General features: G+C 47.2%; 1 protein-coding gene across 2 annotated transcripts in view; it reads left to right on the top strand.

Annotated features, from left to right (window-relative positions):
* GLS (glutaminase) overlaps positions 1 to 21526 on the top strand; it is an 811930-nt gene that overhangs the window by 525757 nt on the left and 264647 nt on the right. For both annotated transcript variants that reach the window (XM_086955380.1, XM_086955381.1), the window contains exon 14: positions 18888 to 18980. In XM_086955380.1, the coding sequence (XP_086811506.1) occupies positions 18888 to 18980 (93 nt within the window). The remainder of the gene's footprint in view (positions 1 to 18887; positions 18981 to 21526) is intronic.

A 21526-nucleotide genomic window follows, 5' to 3' on the forward strand; every position in this document is an offset into this window, starting at 1 on the left:
TGCATTGAGACCACTAGGTCAAGACAAGGGTAATTAAGACAACCACTAGGGGTGAAAGGAAGGGGTCACAAAGCCTCCCCCAGGGGAAAGAGGGTGAGAACCCCAAAGACAAAAACAAGAGTCTTCTAAAGGCCCCGAAATCGTGCCCAGGGGTTGGGCCCAAGAACTCTTCCCAGCCCACTGGTGGGTGCAAGGGGAAAATGTTGATCCTGCAAAGGGCTGGTGTTTCCACTGTAACAAGAGGGGACACCGAACTGGAGAGCCTGCCTGTTCCAACAAGAATACCCCTAGTCCTCCTCCAGTTTTTAATAATGTGGCTTATCTCCAGGTGGGATCAACAGTGTGCCCAGAGCAAATCGGGGCTCACACTGAGGCTGTTTTAGTTTCTGAAATGGAGGGAGGGTTAGTCACTTTGGCTGTCTGGCCCCCTAATTTAAAGAAGTACCTGCAGTACCCCTTAGGGAATGGGGACTGAGATAGAAGCCCTGAGGGATACAGGTGTGTGATACAGTGTCCTCCCCTACCTCTCTGAAGCAGCGTCAACCTGGACGGTACCCTTCCTCGGAAGCTGACCAGGGAGCGTCCCTAACAACCAGGACTCCACTCTTCTGTCCTTTCTTCCAGGAACCAATCACGACCGACGTTGTACCGGAAGAACATTGCAGTGACCCTGGAAGTCTCGCCCTAACCCAGGATCCCGATACCGGAAAAGACAGCGGCAGAGAGAGAAGCCTTGTCAGAGAAGCGAACTCGTGGCAGGAGGCTCGGACCGAAGCGGAACCAGAGACGGTGATCCGAGAAGAAGACGTGTGGAGCGAGGACTGGTGGAGTCCGCAGGAGGTGGCAGGGTAGCGGCCGCAACTCACTGGAGAGTTGCGGCGGAGCCTATGAGTATACACATCCCGAGAACAACCTCTGAAGCACATTAGGTGCATTTTATATAACTTAGTGTCACCGCTGGGTCTAGTTTGAGCACTGTAAAGATATTGTATAGCACCCTTGGAGATTCACTACCCGTGTTGGACACAATTGCTGATACGACCTTCCTCGACCTCATTCCTCTCACGAAACCCTTCACCGAACACCCTTCTGACTTATTCTCTCGTCCTTTCCTGCCTGTATCCAATTCCCTACCTTCCTCACTATTGCTTTCGACTCCCTCACCCCACCCTGGTGTCGGTAACGGTATTCGGTCCTTACAGTCTGGTAGGACTAACGGCTCCTTTATTATTTCTTTGTTCCCTACGACCTCCGAGGACTACGCCAGGAGCAGACCTCCCCGAAGATACGGCATCCCGATCTATCATCCGGCGAAGACCAGAACGCCCACCCGTTGGAGCCTCATCTTTTGTTTCCACCCCTATCCCCAGAGTGTCACCTGTACATTCTATAATAAACCGACATTGCCCACTATATACAGCCTCCACGCTTGTTATTCTGGCCCGCTATAACCCCACGATCACAAGGTGCCAGTGTCACCATGGTAAAAGATACAGTGGTTTCCTCAGAGCAATACCTAACTGGAAAACGTATCCACTTACCAATGCTGACAGTGTCACCACTTGGCTCTAGCGACATTAAACTCGCGGGGTGTTGCTGGCCTGAAACAGGTAGTGGTCTCTCCAAAAGTCATAGCCTCCTGTCTGCCTGGAAATGATGTGGAGACCTCAGCATGGGCTGAGGTAGAAAGAAAGACACATGCAGTCATACTGCAAATTCCTGAGATAGTGTGTGTGAAAAGAAGAGCACAGTGCTTAGCACAGGGTGAAAAAGGAGAGTTGGAGCTTGAATTGGTGGCCCAACTTCCTAAGAGGCAATGTAGGAAGACTGGTGACGCAGCTTTCACTCAGCACAAGGAGCAGGACCGCTCTCCCCAGGGAGAGGACATGTCAGCCCCAGAGTGAACTGAGCCCTTGAAGCTTGAACCTTACGAGGTGGAGCTCTTGGGCACAGGGGGACCCTCTAGGGAACAGCTGTGCCTTGGGTAGCAAGTATGTCCCTCTCTTGAAGGGTTGAGGCAGCAAGCTGCTGCGCAGGAGCAGGGAGATGTCAGTGGCTGCGACAAGGTTTGTTGGGAGGAAGGACTCCTGTACACAGAGGCCAGAGACCCCAAACCTGATGCCACTAGGAGAGAGGCAGTGCCTCAGTTGTATAGGGAGTCTCTACTCACTCTAGCCCATGACATTCTCTTGGCTGGACACCTGGGCCAGACCAAAACTTGGGAAAGATTGGTCACCCACTTTTATTGGCCCCAGATGTCCCAAAAGGTGAAGGAGTTTGTAAGCTCCTGAGTTAATTGACAGAGGACACCCAAAGGGCCCCTTAATGCTACTACCAGTAGCTGGGGTACCATTTGAGAGGGTAGGAGTAAATATAGTGGGTCCACTTGAACCTCCTACAGTCTCAGGAAACAGGTTCATACAAGTAGTAGTGAATCATGCTATGAGGTAACCTGAAGCCATTCCCCTTAGGACTATTACAGCACTTGTGGTAGCCAATATCCTCACTGGTGTCTTCACCAGGCTGGGTTTTTTAAGTAGGTAGTATTAGACAGGGGTTCCAACTTTATGTCTGCATACTTAAAACGCTTGTGGGATGAGAGTGGAGTGATCTACAAGCTCACAACACCTTACCACCCACAAACAATTGGTCTTGTTGAAAGATTCAACAAGATTCTTAAAGGCATGATAATGGGACTGCCTGAAAAGCTTAAAAGGAGATGGGATGTTCTGTTGCCCTGCCTGCTTTTTGCCTACAGAGAGGTGCCTCAGAAGGGAGTAGGGTTATCACCCTTTGAACTTTTGTTTGGCCACCCTGTAAGGGGACCACCCTCAGTGTTAGGGAAGGATGGGAGAAACTCCATCATGTACCAAAACAAGATATGGTGGGTTTTCCAGGATGGCAGAGTATACGCAGAAAGCTTCAAAGAACCTTGAGGCCAGCCAGGAGCTCCAGAAGCGCTGGTATGACCAGAAAGCTGAACTGGTAGAATTTCAACCAGGGCAACATTTGTGGGTTTTGGAGCCAGTGGCAACAAGGGCTCTCCAGGACAGATTGAGTGGCCCTTACTCTATCCTACAAAAGAAGAGTGAGGTCACCAACTTGCTAGATCTGGGCACTAGCAGGTCCCCCAAAAGGATGATACATGTGAATCAACTCAAACTCTATTGTGATAGGGCTAATGTGACCATGCTGATGGTTAATGATGAGGATCAGGAGACAGAGAGTGAACCTCTCACTGACCTCCTCTTGTACAGCCCCCAAGATGGGTCAGTAGATAGAGTTGTATATTCTGATACCCTCTCTTCCCAACAGCAGGCTGATTGCAGACAGGTTCTGCAGCAGTATGCACAACTCTTATCCTTAACCCCTGGTCAGACTCCCTGATGTACCCATGATGTGGACACTGGAGATAGCTTGCCTGTCAAAACCAAAATCTATCGCCAGTCCGATCAAATTAAGGAAAGCATCAAAGCTGAGGCCCGCAATATGCTGGAGTTGGGTGGGGTTCATTGAGTCTTCTGAGAGTCCTTGGGCCAGCCCAGTGGTCCTATTCCCCATACCTCATCCACAGGGTGAAAGAGAGAAATGAGGTTTTGAGTGGACTGCAGAGGCCTCACTGCTATCACCAAGACAGAAGTCTCTTCCTTTCCCAGAGCTGAAGAACTGATAGATAAGTTAGGGGCTGTAAAATACTTAAGTACCTTTGACTTAACTGCAGGGTACTGGCAGATTGGCATGGCGCTGGAGCAAGAGAAAAGACTGCATTCTCCACACCTGATGGGCACTTCCAGATCACTGTGATGCCTTTGGTCTAAAAAAAGGTTGGTGAATCAAGTCATTTCTGGGTTGGAAGGCTTTAATGCAGCTTATCTAGATGCTATTGCTGTGTTTAGCTCTGCCTGGCAGGATCACCGAGTCTACATGGAAAAGGTTTTACAGGCCCTGCCATCTGCAGGCCTACCTATCAAGGCATCCAAGTGCGACATAGTGCAGGAAACTGTTGTGTACTTGGACCACCTTGTAGGTGGAGGCCAAGTATAACCACTACAAAGCAAAATCCAGACAATTTTGGATTGGGAAGCACCAACCACCCAGACACAAACCTGGCCATCCTGGGCCTGACTGGGTACTATAGGAGGTTTGTGAAAGGGTATGGATCCATTGTGACACCCCTCCTCGAACTCACCTCCAACAAGATGCCCAAGAAAGTGAACTGGACAGTTGTCTGCCAAATGGATTTTGACACACTAAAAGACACAAGGTTCTCAGCACCTATTCTGATTGCTCCAGTTTACTCCAAGCAGTTCATTGTGCAGACTGATGCCTGTGATCTAGGAATAGGAGCGGTCCTACCCCAGTCCAATGATGATGGACAAGACTAACCTGTTGCTATCATAAGCAGAAGGCTACTCCCCAGGGAGCCGTGATAAAGTGCCATTGAGAGGGAGGCATTTGCTGTGGTTTGGGCCCTGATGAATCTGAGACCATACCTGTTTGGTACTCATTTCCTGGTTCAAACTGACCACAGACCTTTCAGATCGCTAATGCAGATGAAAGGGGAACATCAACACTTTTGAGGTGGTCCATCTCCCTACAGGGATTGGACTTCACAGTGGAACATAGACCTGGGACTGCCCCTGCCAATGCAGATGGCCTTTCCAGATTTTTCCACTTCGACAATGAAGGCTCGCTTGGGAAAGGTTAGTTTAATCCTCTTTCATTGAGGGGAGGGGCAGGTTGTGTAGGGAAATTCTCCTTTTTGCCTGGTTACCCCCTACTTTTTGCCTGACACATGATGCACTTTTGACGTGGTGTGCCCTGGGTCCCTGCCAATCTGTTTCCCAGGGCCTGTGTTCTGTCCCAAAGCTGTACTTCGGTACCCACAATTGACCCATCTCTGGCCACAGGTAAGCCCCTTGTAAAAGGTACCATGAGTACCAAGGGCACTGTGACCAGGGAAGGCCTCTAAGGGCTGCAGCCCCTATTGTGCCACCCTTAGAGGCCCTGTACCTCTCCACACACTGCCATTGCAGGCTGCGTGTTTTGGTGCAGAGAAAAGTGAGGAGTCGACATGATACGAATCCCTGTGTGCAATGCCTGCGGCCCACTGCCTGGGGCCTAGGTAAGTCACCCCTCTAGCAGGGTGCACTAGATCCAGGTGAGAGTACAGTGGCATGCGCCCTGTACTCCTACAGTGTCTAAGTCCATTCTTAGACATTGTAAGTGTAGTAAAGCCATAAAGAGTATATGGTCTGGGAGTTGGTCATTATGAACTCCACAGCTCCATAATGGCTTTACTAAAACCTGGGAAGTTTGGTAGCAAACTTCTCAGCACTTTAAACCCACACTGGTGCCAGTGTGGGATTTAATGTAAAATGCACACAGAGATGCCCCCTGAAAAGCAACCAGCCCTGAATGGCTGCCCGCCATATGCCACCACCAGACAGGTTTCTGGACCCCTGGGTAGAGAGCCTCCGCTCTCTGAGTCTAGAAACAAAGCCCATCCTGGACAGAGGTGTCATTCCGCCTCGCCCAGGATGGGTTGGGGTCCACGAAAGGGGAAGCTTGAAGACCTGTCCCTTTTGTACGCTGTCCCTGCCTTTTGCTGCCCCCAGCAACTGGCTCCCACCGGGTTTGACCCCCACTTTGTGCTGGCGAATCAGCAGGAAAACCGAGCTAGGGTGAGAAGCGCACCCACTTTTGCCAACCCTACCCCTCAGGTGGGGGAGGCGAGGTGAAACACACATCTCAGTCCCCTCTTTCTTGGAGATGATGGACCCAGCCAATTAGGAAGAGGCTCTTGGCCCCTTCACACTGGAGTGTGGCAGGAGAGGGTTTCCCCCCCCCGTCCCCACCCCCCCCCAAGAAAGGGACCCATTGGTCATGACCTGCACACCCTTGTAACGCCCCTAAATGTAGTATTTGGGAGCAACCCCGAACCTTGCCTCCTCAGATGCGAGGAAAGAAGAAGGGCAATGAGCTGTGCTGACCAAGATGAAGAGGACACCTACTGCTTTGGCCCCAACCCCACTGGCCTATCCCGACTCTCACCTGCCTACAGCAAAGAAACTGTTGTATCCAGCAGCCCCCTAGAGCCTGGAGGACCTGCCCTGCGCTAAACTTTCAGACTCTGTTTCCTGTGAGCAGCCGATTTGCTCAACAGAGACTCCCGGACCAGGTCCCTGACCCAGGCGGCTCCGCAGTTCTGCACCCTACGCCACTGCAAACCTAAAAAAGTCTTACTTACCTTGTATTGCGAGATCCCCAGTGTTTTATCTAGGCATACCACCCTGAGTAGTTGATGTAATCCAAAAGTAATATAGAAGTATTCCAAAAGTAATTACTGTGTAATTTCAATTGTTTTGAATGTCAATACTAACCTGTAACAATTGCAAATTCAACCACAACTGCACTTCTTGTAAAGTCTTGCATTTGATGTATATTTTACTTACCTGTGCCAAGTCCTGCTTGGTTCTAGAAATAAAACATAAGTATACCTTTTTTATACTTGCATAATTGGTCTGGTTTAGTCTCTGAGTGTGTGCACACGTCTTGATTAAAGTAAATAAAATAAAGCCGCCTTAACTCTGTCTATTCTGACAAACTGGTGCTTCGCACAAGGGCTTCCTTTCTACCGAAGGTTGTCACCCCATTTCATACAGGCCAGTCAGTCACCCTTCCTACCTTTTATTCTCCTCCACATCCCTTTAAAGAAGAGCGACTCCACCGTCTGGAACCTAAAAGAGTATTGTCTTCCTTCCTCGACCACACAAAAAAGTTCTAGATGGATGACCAATTCTTTACGGGGTATCTTGGTGCGAAGAAGGGTCGGGCTGTGTAGAAGCAGACCATCTCTAAATGGGTCATACTCTGCATCAAAATCTGCTATGTACTGGCTAAGAAGCAACCTCCTGGAGGTTTGCGAGCTCACTCCAAGGAGCTAAAGCTGCGACCACTGTGTCAGCACTCGGAGTTCTAGTCCTTGACATCTGCAAGTGAGCAACGTGGGCTTCCCTGCATATATTCACCAAACATTACTGTCTTGACAGTCCGGTCTGTAGAGATGGTCACTTAGCCCGTTCTGTACTGCAAGACTTCGTTGTTTGAATTTGGGCCTCTGATCCATCTCCGTAGAGGTTGGGTATCTATTCAAAGGTAAGGAATCTGCGGGTAGAAGTATCTATCAGATGGACAAGTTACTTAACTTTGGTAATGCTTTATCTGGTAGAGACTAGATCTATCTGCAGATTACTTACCAACCAACCCATCCTCCCTGCTCTGCGAACAATTTTCTAGGGACATGGCTAATCCCTTTTATGGCCCTAGTTTTCCACACCTCTGGCCAGTTTTCCACATAGTTCCATGCTTCGGGCATGGGAAGAAACTGATGTCTGCATGCCTAGGTAGTGCCTATATAGGTGCTGTGGACTTCACTATCGGCATGGACGACAATGCACTCGCAGCCGAACGACGCCACTTACCAGCGCGCAGTAGTACTGCTCACAAAAAATCTTCTGCCGATTGGGAAATTTTAAAATAAGGAATCTGGGGCTAGATATAGGGGCACATGCATTAACATTGTAAATTGCAAATACCTCATTGTGAATTCCTGAGAATCACAATTATGTAATCATAATTTACCCCAGTATTTGAACTTTCATAGATTCCCATGCTTTGTATCATTCCCCGTCGTCGGAATGGGAGTCTCGGTAACAAAAATACCATAGCTGTAGGTACAAAAGACAATGGAAAAAAGGCCTAGGCCTCATTCCCTTTTGTAGCATATCACCCTCTTTGTGTAAAAGAGACCAAACTTTGGCATCAGCCAATCAGAAGTGCCTCACCACTTAGAACCTTCCTGAAGGAACCTCAGAGCCTCAGATTTTCTACCGCACGTTGTGCTAGGGAGTCTCCTTGAGCTCTGCTCAACTTCTTCTCTTCAAAAGGATTACTTCAGGATTTTCAAAAGGATTTTTCTTCAGAATCTTCAAGATTCTCTTCAGGATTGTTGCTGCCTTCCAGGATGTCGGAAATTGAGAAGAAAAAAGCCCTTTTCAAGCCTTGTTCCACCTGTGGCAAGAAAAGGCTTTTTGTGGAGGATAAGCATAAGGACTGCATTTATTACCTCTATCCTGACCACCAAGCTGCTGACTGTAAGATCTGTCGCACTTTTTCCACCAAGACCCTCCGGGACCGTGAGGGTAGGCTCCTGACATGGCCTCAAAAGCTTAAATCAAGGAAGGATACTGTCTCAAGTGACAGTGAAGATGCAGGATCGATGTCTTCTACAAGAAGGTCAGTGAAAAGGGGTAGGGGTTCCCCTTCTACTTCTTTGGGAAGATCTTCAAAGGCCTCAAAAAAGACCCCCAGTGAGTCTGAGAGCCCAGGTCCCAGCAAATCTCCTCAAGGAAGTGTAAAGGAGAGGGATGGACCTTCTACGCCTTCTACAGGTGAGAAGACTGCTACAGCCTTCAAAACACCTTCATTCCAGTCTTCTGAGAGGAATTCTAAGTCCTCGAAGACGTCGACAGCGGATGGCCCGTCGACGAGGACATCTAAATCAGTTTCGACGTCGTCGAAAGCTCCATCGACAGGAAGTTCGTCTACGACGCTACCATCGACGGCGGAGTCCTCGCCGTCGACGGAGAAATCAAAGACGCCGACGACGAAGGTTCCAGCTACAAGGGTGTCGACGAAGGAGTCGTCGACGACTACAGCCCCGTCGACGATGAAAGTCCCGTCGACGACTACAGCCCCGTCGACGTCGAAAGCCCTATCGACGTCGAAAGCCCCGTCGACGACGAAAGCCCCGTCGACGACGAAAGTCCAGTCGACGACGAAAGTCCCGTCGACGACGAAGGCTGCGATGGTGCCGACGACGACGATGACGACGGTGTCGACGACTACGGTCTCGTCGACGAGGGCGTCGACGACTACTACAGTGACTATGACAACAGCTGGCGTGTCGACAGTTTCATCCTCGACGACGTCCACGACGCCTATGTCGACGGCATACATATAACCGTCGACTACGGAACCGACAATATTATCCACAGAAAAGCGGATTACCATTTCTGTGACGCGGATTACGCCAGAGATGACTTCTCCGAGGACTGTGTCCCCTCTGTTACCTACCATGCTCCTTCAGGAGGAAGAATCAGAGGAGGATGAACAGGATGCATATAGCTATGCCAATAGTCCTTCCCAACTTTTTGTCAAATGCCAGGACACTGACTCAGAGGGCGAATACGGCCACGAGGAGGGTGGTCATCTTCAGCTGCAGCAGCAGCAGCAACCTGAACAGGAAATGGTTTCAGTGCCAATGTCTTTCCTGCAAGATCTGCATAAGATGCTACAGGACTATAAATCGAAGGCCAGTAGACCTCTGCCAGTTACGTCAACGCCTGCTACACCTTCAAGGACTCCGGCTTCATTTATGCCACCTACTTTAACGGCTCCAACTTCTCCACAGCCTCAAGCGTCTTTCCAACAGGATTCCTCTGGATTGCCAGGGACTCATGATGTTGATGAATCCTCGGATGAGGACCAGCAGTCAGATCATGTCTCTAATCCCGACACGGAATATGATGAATATGTTATTGACAATCCCGCATCACCAATTCCGGACCCGGCGGACTCCCCGCCAGCGGACATTGAGGGCTTCCATCAGCTGATGGAGAGAGCTGCGGCAAGGTTTAAATTGGCCATGCCTAAGGTTACCACAGATTGTTTCTTATATGATTTTAAGGAACCCTTTCGGAAAACTGCCAGGTCCATTCCTATTGTGGATCACCTATGGAAAGAGGGCATAAAGGCAATGACACACCCGGCGACGGTGGTCCCGGTGCTACCGCGTCTCGATAAAAAGTACAAGGCAACTGATGATGCTCCTGCGGCCTTGACAGGTCATCCAAGACCAGACTCTGTGATCTCGCAGGCGGCGCAGAGGAAATCACACAACCCTTCTGCGCAACTCCTCCGGACAAGGAGGGGCGGAGGTTAGATAACGTGGAAAAAAGATTCTCATCGATGGCAAGTTTGCTGGTGCGAGCGGCTAATGCCTTAACAATCCTGGGTAGGTACGACCGCCAACTCTGGTGCGATATCGCCCCGTACCTTGACCAGCTGCCTCCCGAATCTACTTCTGAGGCAAAGAAGATTTTACAGGAGGGAGATGCGACGTCGATGGAAATCATCGATTGTGCAATGGATATTGCAACTACGGCATTCCGTTCATTGGCTGGAGCGGCAGTACTCCGTCGCCAAGGATGGCTTAAAGCTTAAAGCTACCTGGTTCCGGCCCGAGATCCAGAATAAAGTATTGGATCTCCCCTTTGATGGAGAAGCATTGTTCGGCAAATTCATTGACGACACCCTGCAAGATATAAAAAAGGACACAGAGACTGCTAGGTCCTTGGGGCCACTTCAATACAGGAAGTCGCCTTTCAAGGGATCCAGAGGCAGGGGTGGTAATTACAGAGGATCCTTCCAACAACAACGCTATTCCAACACAGGCTCAGGTTCCCAGCAACACCGTCAGCCTTACCAGTAGTGGCAGGGCCAGTCTTCCAATTACTCCAGGCCTTACAATAAAGGGAAACAGGGGGCACGAGGACAAGATTCGTCCAAGCGCCAATAGCGGCCTCCTGGCTCTTCCTACTGGACCCTCCTTCAGGAAGTCATCAGTTGGAGGCAGGGTCAACAAATACCTTCACAACTGGTCCAAGATAACATCGGACCGTTGGGTGCTCAACATCATTCGGAAAGGGAATACCTTAGAATTCACACAAGTCCCTCCACCCAAGCCCCCGGCAGCCACTCCATCAAAACACCAGCGTCTCCTGCGGCTCGAAGTTCAACAGATGCTCCGGAAAGGAGCGATAGAGCCAGTTCCCTCACACCAAAGAGGTCAAGGATTCTACTCCAGGTTCTTCTTGGTGAGGAAGACGCTCGACAAGTGGCGCCCCATTTTAGACCTCAGGGGGCTAAACACCTATCTCATTTCTCTGTCCTTCCGGATGGTGTCCCTCCAGGACATCTTGAAGCTGATCAGTCCGGGGGATTTCATGGCCACACTCGACCTCGAGGATGCCTATTTCCATGTTCCGATTCACCCAGCGCACAGAAGGTTTCTGCGATTCACAGTAGCCAACAGCCATTACCAGTTCAGGGTTTTACCCTTTGGACTCCGCTCAGCCCCAAGAATTTTCACAAAGGTGCTGGCGCCAGTAGCAGCTTTCCTGCGAAAACACAAGTTTCAAGTCTTCCCCTATCTGGACGACTGGTTACTGAAAGCTCCGTCCAGAGAAGCAGCGCTGCAGGTGGTTCAAGCATGTACCAATTTGTTTCAGAACCTGGGACTCACTCTGAACAACGAGAAATCTTGCCAGGTCCCTTCCAGAAGGGCTCGTTTTCTGGGAGCCATCTTGGAATTGAAACTATCACAAGCTTTTCCTACTCCGGAAAGGAGGCAGAAATTACAATCCATGGCCCAAGACTTACAAACAAGAAAGTCTCTTTCAGTACGCCGCTACAAGTCACTACTGGGAGTGATATCATCGTGTATCCCACTAATTCCCCATTGCAGACTGTAGATGCGTCCCTTGCAGGAGCAACTGGACAATCAGTGGAAGCAAGTCCACGGTTCATTCGACGACAGGGTGACAATCACTCCAGAGATGAAGGAAGCGGCCTTATGGTGGACAGATCAAAACAACTTGTCCCAAGGTCTATCCTTCGCAAACGACCCGTCTCCACAAGTGATCACGACGGACGCGTCATTGGAGGGTTGGGGAGTAGTGATGCAGGACCTACATGTCAGCGGTCATTGGTCACCCCAGGAAAAACGCCTCCACATAAACCTGTTGGAACTCAGGGCGATACGACTAGCTCTGCAAGCGTTTCTTCCTCGCCTGGAAGGTTCACGAGTGCTTATCAGGACGGACAACAACACGGCCATGCACTATGTGAACAAGGAAGGAGGGACCAGATCGCGCCCATTGTCGCTAGAGGCTCAGCAGGTCTGGGAATGGGCGATCCAGCACAAGATGTCACTGACGGCAGAACACTTGCCAGGCGTCCTGAACGAAAACGCCGACAGACTGAGCAGGTCATCCTCGGTCAGCCACGAATGGGAGTTGAATCAATTAGTCTTGGAACAAGTCTTCAGTCTGTGGGGCAGGCCGGACATCGACCTTTTTGCCACTCCGACCAACAGGAAATACCGGTCTTACGCAAGCAGGCTTCCCCATCAAGATTCACTGGGAAATGCCCTTTCGATAGCCTGGTCGAAGACATTTGTCTACGCTTTTCCTCCCATTCCTTTGATACCACGACTAATCAGGAAACTCAAGGTGGACCCGTGCAGGATGATCCTGATAGCCCCGGCTTGGCCGAGGCAGTTCTGGTTCACTGAGCTCCATCTGTTGTCGATAGCTCCTCCCTTACCTTTAAGGATTCTGCCGGATCTGCTCACGATGTCCGGAGGACAGATTCTACATCCAGATCCTCAGTCGTTACCCTGACTGCATGGCTCCTGAACAGCGAGAATTTATGAACCTGCCATTGTCAAGGGAGGTTAGGGAAGTTCTGTCCCAAGCAAGGGCTCCTTCAACTAACAAAACTTACCGCCTTAAGTGGAAAAGATTTTGTTGTTGGTGTCGAAAACAAAGCATTGATCCATTCAATTCCAACCCTCATCAAATCCTACCTTACCTGCTGTCTTTGGCCAAATCTGGACTAGCCCACTCATCAATGAAGGTCCATTTGGCTGCTTTGTCACGATTCAGAAGGACAGACTCCGGGCCTTCATTGTGGTCTTCCAGAATAATCAAGCAATTTCTTAAGGGCTTGTTCAGGGTCTATCCACCGGTGAGACCGCCTCCTCCTACATGGCATTTGAATCTGGTCCTTTCTCAACTTATGAAGGGTCCATTTGAACCAGTCCATCGTTCTGACATCAAATATCTTTCGTGAAAATTGGCTCTCCTCCTTGCTCTCACGTCGGCTCGGCGTGTAGGAGAATTACAAGCTTTGACCATCCAAGAACCTTTCCTTCAATTCAAGAGGAACACTGTGATCATGAGGACTAACCCTAGGTTCATGCCAAAGGTTCCCTCGGATTTCCTCTTAAATGAACCGGTCATTCTGAAGACGTTCTTCACTCAACCTTCTACGCCAGCGGAGAAAGCATTGCATTCGTTGGATGTGCAGCGATGCTTAAAATTCTATTTGGAACGTACTAAAGGTTTTCGAAAATCTTCTCAACTGTTTGTGGCCTTCGGAGGACCAAGTAAAGGCCTTCCACTATCCAAACAGGGTGTTTCAAGATGGATCACGAGTGCCATATTACATTGTCACAAGGCTGCAGGAAAACCTCTGACTGGAAAGATACGAGCACATTCCACAAGATCTGTGGCGTCTTCAACGGCCCTCTTCGCGGGGGTGCAAATTAAGGATATCTGCAGAGCTGCTACCTGGAGCAGCGTTCACACCTTTACCAAGCATTACTGCTTGGAATCTCTGCAACAAGATGATGCAGCAGTAGGACAGGCTGTCCTGAGGAACCTCTTCCACTAATGGTGAGCTTTCCTTTCTTTCCCACCTTCCATTTTTCACATTTTGTATCTAATGTCATGTTATCTATTGTTATAATTTACGATGCAAAATGTGATTATCTTGCCAACTGCTTGCTACTCTGATACAAAGCATGGGAATCTATGAAAGTTCCAATACTGGGGTAAGAAAACAAGTTACTTACCTGTAACTTTAGTTCCCCAGTATTGGTAACTTTCATAGATTCCCATGCGCCCACCTCCCCGGGGAAAGCTCAGCCTACTACAGATATGGTGTCTAAGTACACAATGGCTACGAAAATCTGAGGCTCTGAGGTTCCTTCAGGAAGGTTCTAAGTGAGTGGTGCCAAAGTTTGGTCTCTTTTACACAAAAAGGGTGATATGCTACAAAAGGGAATGAGGCCTAGGCCTTTTTTCCATTGTCTTTTGTACCTACAGCTATGGTATTTTTGTTACCGAGACTCCCATTCCGACGACGGGGAATGATACAAAGCATGGGAATCTATGAAAGTTACCAATACTGGGGAACTAAAGTTACAGGTAAGTAACTTGTTTTCTTACAATTCATGAAACTCAAAGAGTTTCAGGTTGCAATTTCTACGGGGTCGCAAATCGCTCTACTCATTTATATTAATGAGGTAGATCGCACTTTGGGACCCCCTAGGAAGCGCAACAATTACAGCAGCTTGTTTTCCTTAAAGGAAAATTAGATGCTTTGCAAAAAGTAAAATGAAAAGTTTTCTTTTCGTTTTTTAAGACCAGGCAGTGGTCCATAGTACCACTGCCTGCTCTTAAAAATGCTTTTACAACCATTCACTAAGGGGAAGGGGTCCCTTGGGTACCCCTTCCCAATTGCGAATGGGTTACCACCTACTTTGAGCAGGTGATAAAATGCAAATGTTACCACAAAAAGGATAAGAAAGCTCTATCGGAGACACTAGAGCGCAAGATCTGTGAGCTGGAATCTATGCTTACCGATCAGGCGCATGAAAGTACCCAACACACTTTAAGCATAAAGCAAAAGGAATACAGAGACACTGTGTTGAGTGTGGCCAAAATTTGTCATCAGGTAACCCAACACCACCTCTATGAGGTGGGAGACAGAACTCGGAAGCTTCTGGCTTGGCTTGACAAACAAGAGAGGGCAAAACTCTGGGTTCTAGAAATACAAACTGATAGTGGTGAGCGGTCGAGGGGGAGTTTGGAAGTGGCGGAGGCTTTGACCACTAACTACACTCACTTATGTTCTCCAGCCTCTGCTGCTATGGCAGAGAAATCTCATGAATTACTGGCGGACATACAACTCCCAAGCCTATCACACATAGGCAGGGCACTCCTGTAAGAGGAGCTCACTGAAGATTAAAAAGTGGGGGCAATCTGTGACTTAAACTCAGGCAAAGCGGTGGATCCCAACATTCTCTCCATTGAACTGAACAAAATGAGTGCCTCAAAACTCACCCCTTATCTACTCCGAATGTTTAAGGAAAGTTGTGACTTGGGCTCCCTCCCTTTAGATCAACGGCTGGCCAATATGGTGGTCATACATAAATATGGTAAACCACCAGAGGAATGCCCCTCCTATAGGCCAATTTCACTGTTCAATGCCGAAGTTAAAATATTGGCTAAAGTGCTAGCCTCCTGCCTGATTAAGGTAATTGCGATTCTAATTCACCTGGCCCAATCCGGCTTCATACCAGGGCAGGAACACCGCCTGTGACCTACGGCGCCTCCATAATGTCTTTGACCAAATTGCAGGGCTTCAAGAAGACACTTTTGTGCTCTCACTTGATGCCAAAATGGATTTTTTAATTTTTGTATTCATTTGTAGAGCGCTTGGTTGCACCGAACGGTGTGTCCCCTCGCTGAGACATCGGATATGAAGAGGTGATACTATCTTCTGCTTATACTACCAAGATGCATGGATGCATTTTGATACGGTCGAGTGGCCCTACATGTTGGTCCACGACATGTGAGTTGGATACGACTCCTCTACACTGATCTTTTGGCCTAGGTAAAGGTCAATTGCAGTGTGTCCCCGATATTTAGGTTCCAACGTGGCACCAGGCAGGGTTACCCACTCTTACCCTTAATATTCACTTTCATGCTTGAGCCGCTTGCTGCCTGGATCAGGGACGATTCCTTGGTTCGAGGACACCAATGTACTGATGACTGGGAAGTTAAAATCTCCCTTTACGAGGACGACATTCTGCTCTGTGTATCCAACCCAGTCTTTACGTGTAACAGAATTATGCAAACTCTTACCCAGTTTGGCTGATCGTCAGGCTATACCATTAACTGGAGGAAGTCCCTGATATACATCCTCCACTGGGACGTACCATGATTACTCCGAGACTGTGAGGCTAGCATTGTCGGATACAGGTTCCGATATTTCAGAATATACATTACCACCGACCCTAACAGGTTCGATAATAACAACTTACTACCACTGCTTCTTAAAATTATGGCACTACCTTGTTTGTTTTCTTTGTGTTGCACAACACACCTTAAAAAGTTCCAACCTCTTACTTGAAAGAAATTGAAAGCAAAACACACATGGTGCTCTGGGATGGGGCCTCCACGGATAGCCATAAAAAAACTAACGAGGGGTTGTTATGATGGCGGCATTGCCCTCCTGGATATTTAAAAATATAATTGGGAAGCGCAGTTAACTACCATTAATCACTGGGTACAACTCCTGGCAGTTAACCCACGTGCCTTATGAACAGGCTTATGATGCAACAGCAGAGCTCTCTTAGGGCCATACACTGAGAAGATGCCAAATAGCTTTCAAAGGCCCAACAGTAGTAAAACTCAACATTTGGCACTCAATCCTCCATGCTCTAGACTGGAGGGACAAGATAACTCAGGCCACCCCCTTGCTGGATACAGATAGTTTGGGATGCAACCTGGCTTTGGCAATTCTGACCTCATTGGCCTCTCAAGGGTTGGGAAACTGGGCGCAAGGAGGAGTCATCCTTTTTACGGAACTTGCAAACTAGTATCACCTAGCACCCACTGAAACTTACCATTATTTGCAGCAGTGGCATAACATAGGCCCCCACAGCCCCTGTGGAGCAGGGAGACCCAAGCTCCAGGGGCCCCTCAGCACAGTACCCTGAGGTGCGGGGGCATTTAAGCTCCAGGGTCCCCCTCAGCACAGTACCCTGACCAGAGAGCCCCTGATTGAGTCCACAAGGCGGGCCCTCCATGTACATTGCAGGGGGGCCCCTTCAAGTTTCGTTAAGGCCACTGATTTGCAGATACAACACGCATTGCGGAAGGCACTGCTGATGGGTATTGTGCTCCCGAAGGCCTCTCCACTAGAAGACAGGCTGCTTGCAACGCCAATGCCCCGTAAAGCAATCTCCCTTACCGATCAAGTAATAATTCACAATTCACCTGATACCCTATTACACTTACAAGAACAATGGGAGCTGCATAAGTCCTATTATAAATGCACTACTTTGGTAAAAATGGGCAGAGCAATGGATGCACAATGCCATAGGCAGTGCGAAGCAGGTACATTCTTTCACACTGTATGGAGCTACCCTGCGATAGAATACTGAGAATCTGAGTGACATGGATGCTTCTGCAAAGTGGTGCCTCCTCAATATTTGGGACACATCGGATCAAAATCGTATGGAAGGGACTTGGATGACATTGGGTCATTGGGTTGATGCACATTTATGGGGTGCGGTGGGGGGGGGGAGGGAGCGGAGCAAACACCGCAATTGAGACTGGAAACGCGATATGGATTAGTGTATGCTGGCCGAGCCGGTGCTATATGAGGGCAGGGGCTGTCCCCAAAAATGGACAAAGATATGGGGAATGGGGACCGAACATAGATGAAATCTCTGTACATCTCTTGTTGGGACTGGTAGCGATTTATTGTTTGCTACTCAACTTGATTCAAACGTGACCACTGGATGTGCGGGGGAGGGAGTGGAGAGGATCACAATGGCAGTTATTGGATGACAGATAACTGGCTCTGTCAGACCAGTTGATTGCATGACATATTTTCTGTCTTATCATCTTGATGTTTACTATATAAAGAATTGCAAAAAAACATGCGTGATTCTAGGCATGAACTTGGCAGTTCTACTTATCCTACTTTCTTAGGTGCACACATTGTTTTTCATAAACTGAATCTTGCCTGGCTAGCTGATTAAAAAAAAAGAACTGCTCACCTGCCGTCAATATTGTCATAATTTCCCTCTTTCTTTGAATCGGTGTGGGCTTCAAGTGTATTGAAAGCTGTCTACTGCACCAAATTGTGACGTACATTGTTCTTTGTTCTTATTTTCGGTGTGTTGTAAGCTCGTATTTCTTACAAAAGGAAAAAGCCTTATTGCACCATTGATCTAAGGCATGTGCTTTCATGAGGCGTACCTTTGGACCTGCAAGGAGTTTCGATATACTAACCTTTTCAGTCTAATTGAGTATTTATTATATATTTTCCTCCAAAAGAACTTTTCAGATTTACTTCAATATGGTTTGGGGACAAGAAGGTGCTCTTTAGTTAGACTTTTCATCTTTGTAGTATTCTCCTCAGTGTCCCTTCATATATTTCAACCTCACGAGAGCCAGTTATTTTTCAAGCTTTTCTTCATGCCCCAACACAGTAAGGTATAACTTATCCTCAGTCGATCAGAAATGTATTATAGCTTGACACTAGACGGTTGCCTCCTTAATTAAATGAGATGATCTTTCTACTTAGAAGCTCCCTAAGATCTATATTCACATTTTAAGAGTTTTGGTAATGGTTTTGCTTTCAGCTTTGCTGTTTTTGTGATGTGCTATTTAAACTGGCCTCAAAAAAGATTTCTTTTTAACCAGTTCAGACCACGTCTATGACATGAGTGCTTTCAATACGCAAATTGTTCGTTAGAATGTAATTACAGGTATTATCTTTGTAAAGAGGGTATATTTGGAATTTGTGAAAACCTCATTTTTAAAAATGTCTTCCATAACTCTTGTTAGCCGTAGATTAAAATCACCTAGTGCTAATATTGAACTAAATTGGATACGACGGCGTGACCATAGCTTAGCTTCAAACTGTCTCTTTCTCGGTAGGTGCTTCAGTTGCAGCTTTACAGATATCCAACTTAGTTTCTTTATTTGAATGGAGAGTAAATGTTTTAGGTACCTGCATTATTATATATGTTTTTTTCTTTTTGTAGCTCTTACAGAACGTATTTTTTCTTATTGGTGCAGTATGGTTACAGAAACACCTTTTATGAGATTGTAAGCGACTATATTACACAGAAACGATGAGTATAATGAAATGCTTGTTCCCTCAATTCTTTCCAGGATTTGGTCTCACTGTGCAATTTTCACAACTATGATAATTTGAGGCACTTCGCAAAAAAACTCGACCCTCGCAGGGAAGGTGGCGATCAGCGGGTAGGTTAATCCCAGTTTATTTATTTTTCCTAATTAAAAATATTTTTTACACTTGCATAAAATGCTTAATGTAAGCTAATCATTATTTCATTCAAAATAGACTTTCTTCTGTGACTACTGTATACCATCCAGCTTTTGTATGCTCAGATCTAACTTGACAAAATAGAACACACTGGAATAACAAGCTGTGTGATATTTCTCACATGTACGCAAGCGCAAATGTTGTGACATGTTGCTATTTTCCATACGTCGATATAATGTAAAAAAAGAAACAACATTTCCTACTGGTACTTAGAGGTGCTGGGGCACTCTAATTGTATTTTGTTTTGTAAATCTGTTTTATAGAGTTTTATGATTAGTACAGTACAAATCTTATAAATTCAGGCAATGTTGGGCATTACAATTGGTGTACCGTGCAGAGCATAGTTATGTCGCATATTTACGGATCGTGCCCAGGGTAGTGCACAAAGTAAACAATAACGTGGCTGAAAGGTACATGTGCGGGTCGCTCTAATGAGCTAGCTAAGAGGAAAAGAGGATAAGGGCCATGATAGCTACATCATTGTCCACAGATTGAGCGTCCTCTGATGCATAGATGCTGGCAAATGTCCATTGACGCACACATGTGCGTGCACAGTCCCACAGTTCATTTGCAGTTAAGGGCCAATAATCGATTCACTGATAAATAACAGAAACTGAGAACTGTGCATACAAAATAAAGGGGGGAAATGAAAAAAAGGGGGGGATGCACAACGTATATAACCAAACGTATAGCCCGTTGCCCCCGGGTCACTCTTTAATGTATTTTTTGTTACAACTTGATATTAGTAAACTGTAATTGTCATTGCTTTAGATATTGTGCTTCAAGTAGTGTTAATTTGAAATGCAGATATATATGCTAATTCCTCTGTGTGCAAATAGTGCCTTTGAAAGTTTTTAATAAAATCAGCTATCCATTGGTACCTGTGCCCTCCATAAACAGTAAAGTCTGGCTTCAAACCATAAAGTAGATTCTACCTGAGCTGGCACACCAGCCCAGCAGTGAGTGGACACAGCTTATTTTCACATACAGCCCAACCGGATCAAGTTATAGCCCTGGTGTTAAGTTAGTAATTAACCACAAGGGCGACCCTAGAGCAAGAATCAGGAATAACAACCAATATACAACAATGGTTCTTGAGCAATATAATCAAAAGGGAAAATAAAAACCCACCAGAAAAGTTAAAAGAAAAGAAATTAAAAGGAAAAAAGCCTACGAGTGTCACAATGTCACAAAAAACCTCACATAAATCAGTGCTCAAAAAATATCCATCCATACTAATATAATAAAGAGAGAGCCTAAACCTTTGAGTCGGGTAATCTCAGGAACCACATCACCAATCACAACACCCAATACAGCGTTGGAAAGGGCAGTTGCAGCAGAAGGACATAGGCTATGCAGACACCCACCATATACATTTAAAAGGTAAAAGAACCGTGCCAGCAAAGTAGTCCCTTGTGGGTGTGTCTGCGTTGTGCTGTGGGCGTGTGCCGGGGGCGTGACAAGCGCTGGGGGCGTGTGGTACGTTCCACCCTTCATGCCATGTCTCATATCGTGTGCTAATCCCACCCTGCTCCCTTTAAATACCCCTGCACCCCATAATCATAACCCACCCTTACTCTAACCCATCTTAACCCTATAAATATACCCTGTACCCCAAACCCCAAACCTATCCCTAAACCCTAAAAATACCCCTCTACCCCAAAACCCAAACCTAGCCCTGAACCCTATAAATACCCCTGTACCTCAAAACCCAAACCTACCCCTGAACCCTAAAAATACCCCTGTAACCCAAACCTACCCCTGAACCCTAAAAAACCCCTGTACCCCAAAACTCAAACCTAGCCCTGAACCCTAAAAATACCCCTGTACCACAACACCCAAACCTAGACCTGAACCCTTAAAATACCCCTGTACCCCAAAACCCAAACCTACCCCTGAACCCTAAAAATACCCCTATACCCCAAACCCAAACCTAGCCCTGAACCCTAAAAATACCCCTGTACCCCAAAACCCATACCTATCCCTAAACCCTAAAACTACCCCTGTACCCCATAACCCAAAACTATATCTGAACCCCTAAAATACCCAAACACCCCAAAACATATACCTCAGTACCCCAAAACATAGACCCCCTATACCCATACTTACCTTATCCAAACATAAAAAAACATGCTTTTACCATTCATGCATTAAAAACGAATTTCGTTGTAAATGTATGCGTGGTAAAAGCATATAAATTGTAATGCCATGTGTTATAATGGCATTGCGGAGTCATGGTACTTTCGTAATGAAAGTATGCGGAGTGATGGTATGCGGAAAGAAAGTTGAGGAATAATGAGTGTTTACCCTCCCCCGGTAAGTACATTGGTGGCAGGGCGGCCCACATCTCCAGCAACATACTCATATTTTTTACCACCCATTTGAAAAATGCACAGGTCTCTCTCATTGATGGCCAGCACCAACATACACTTTTAGACACACCTCCAGCCACAAGTTCTAGAAT

This window comes from Lissotriton vulgaris, chromosome 2_1, assembly GCF_964263255.1.
Source record: "Lissotriton vulgaris chromosome 2_1, aLisVul1.2, whole genome shotgun sequence".
Lineage (NCBI taxonomy): Eukaryota > Metazoa > Chordata > Amphibia > Caudata > Salamandridae > Lissotriton > Lissotriton vulgaris.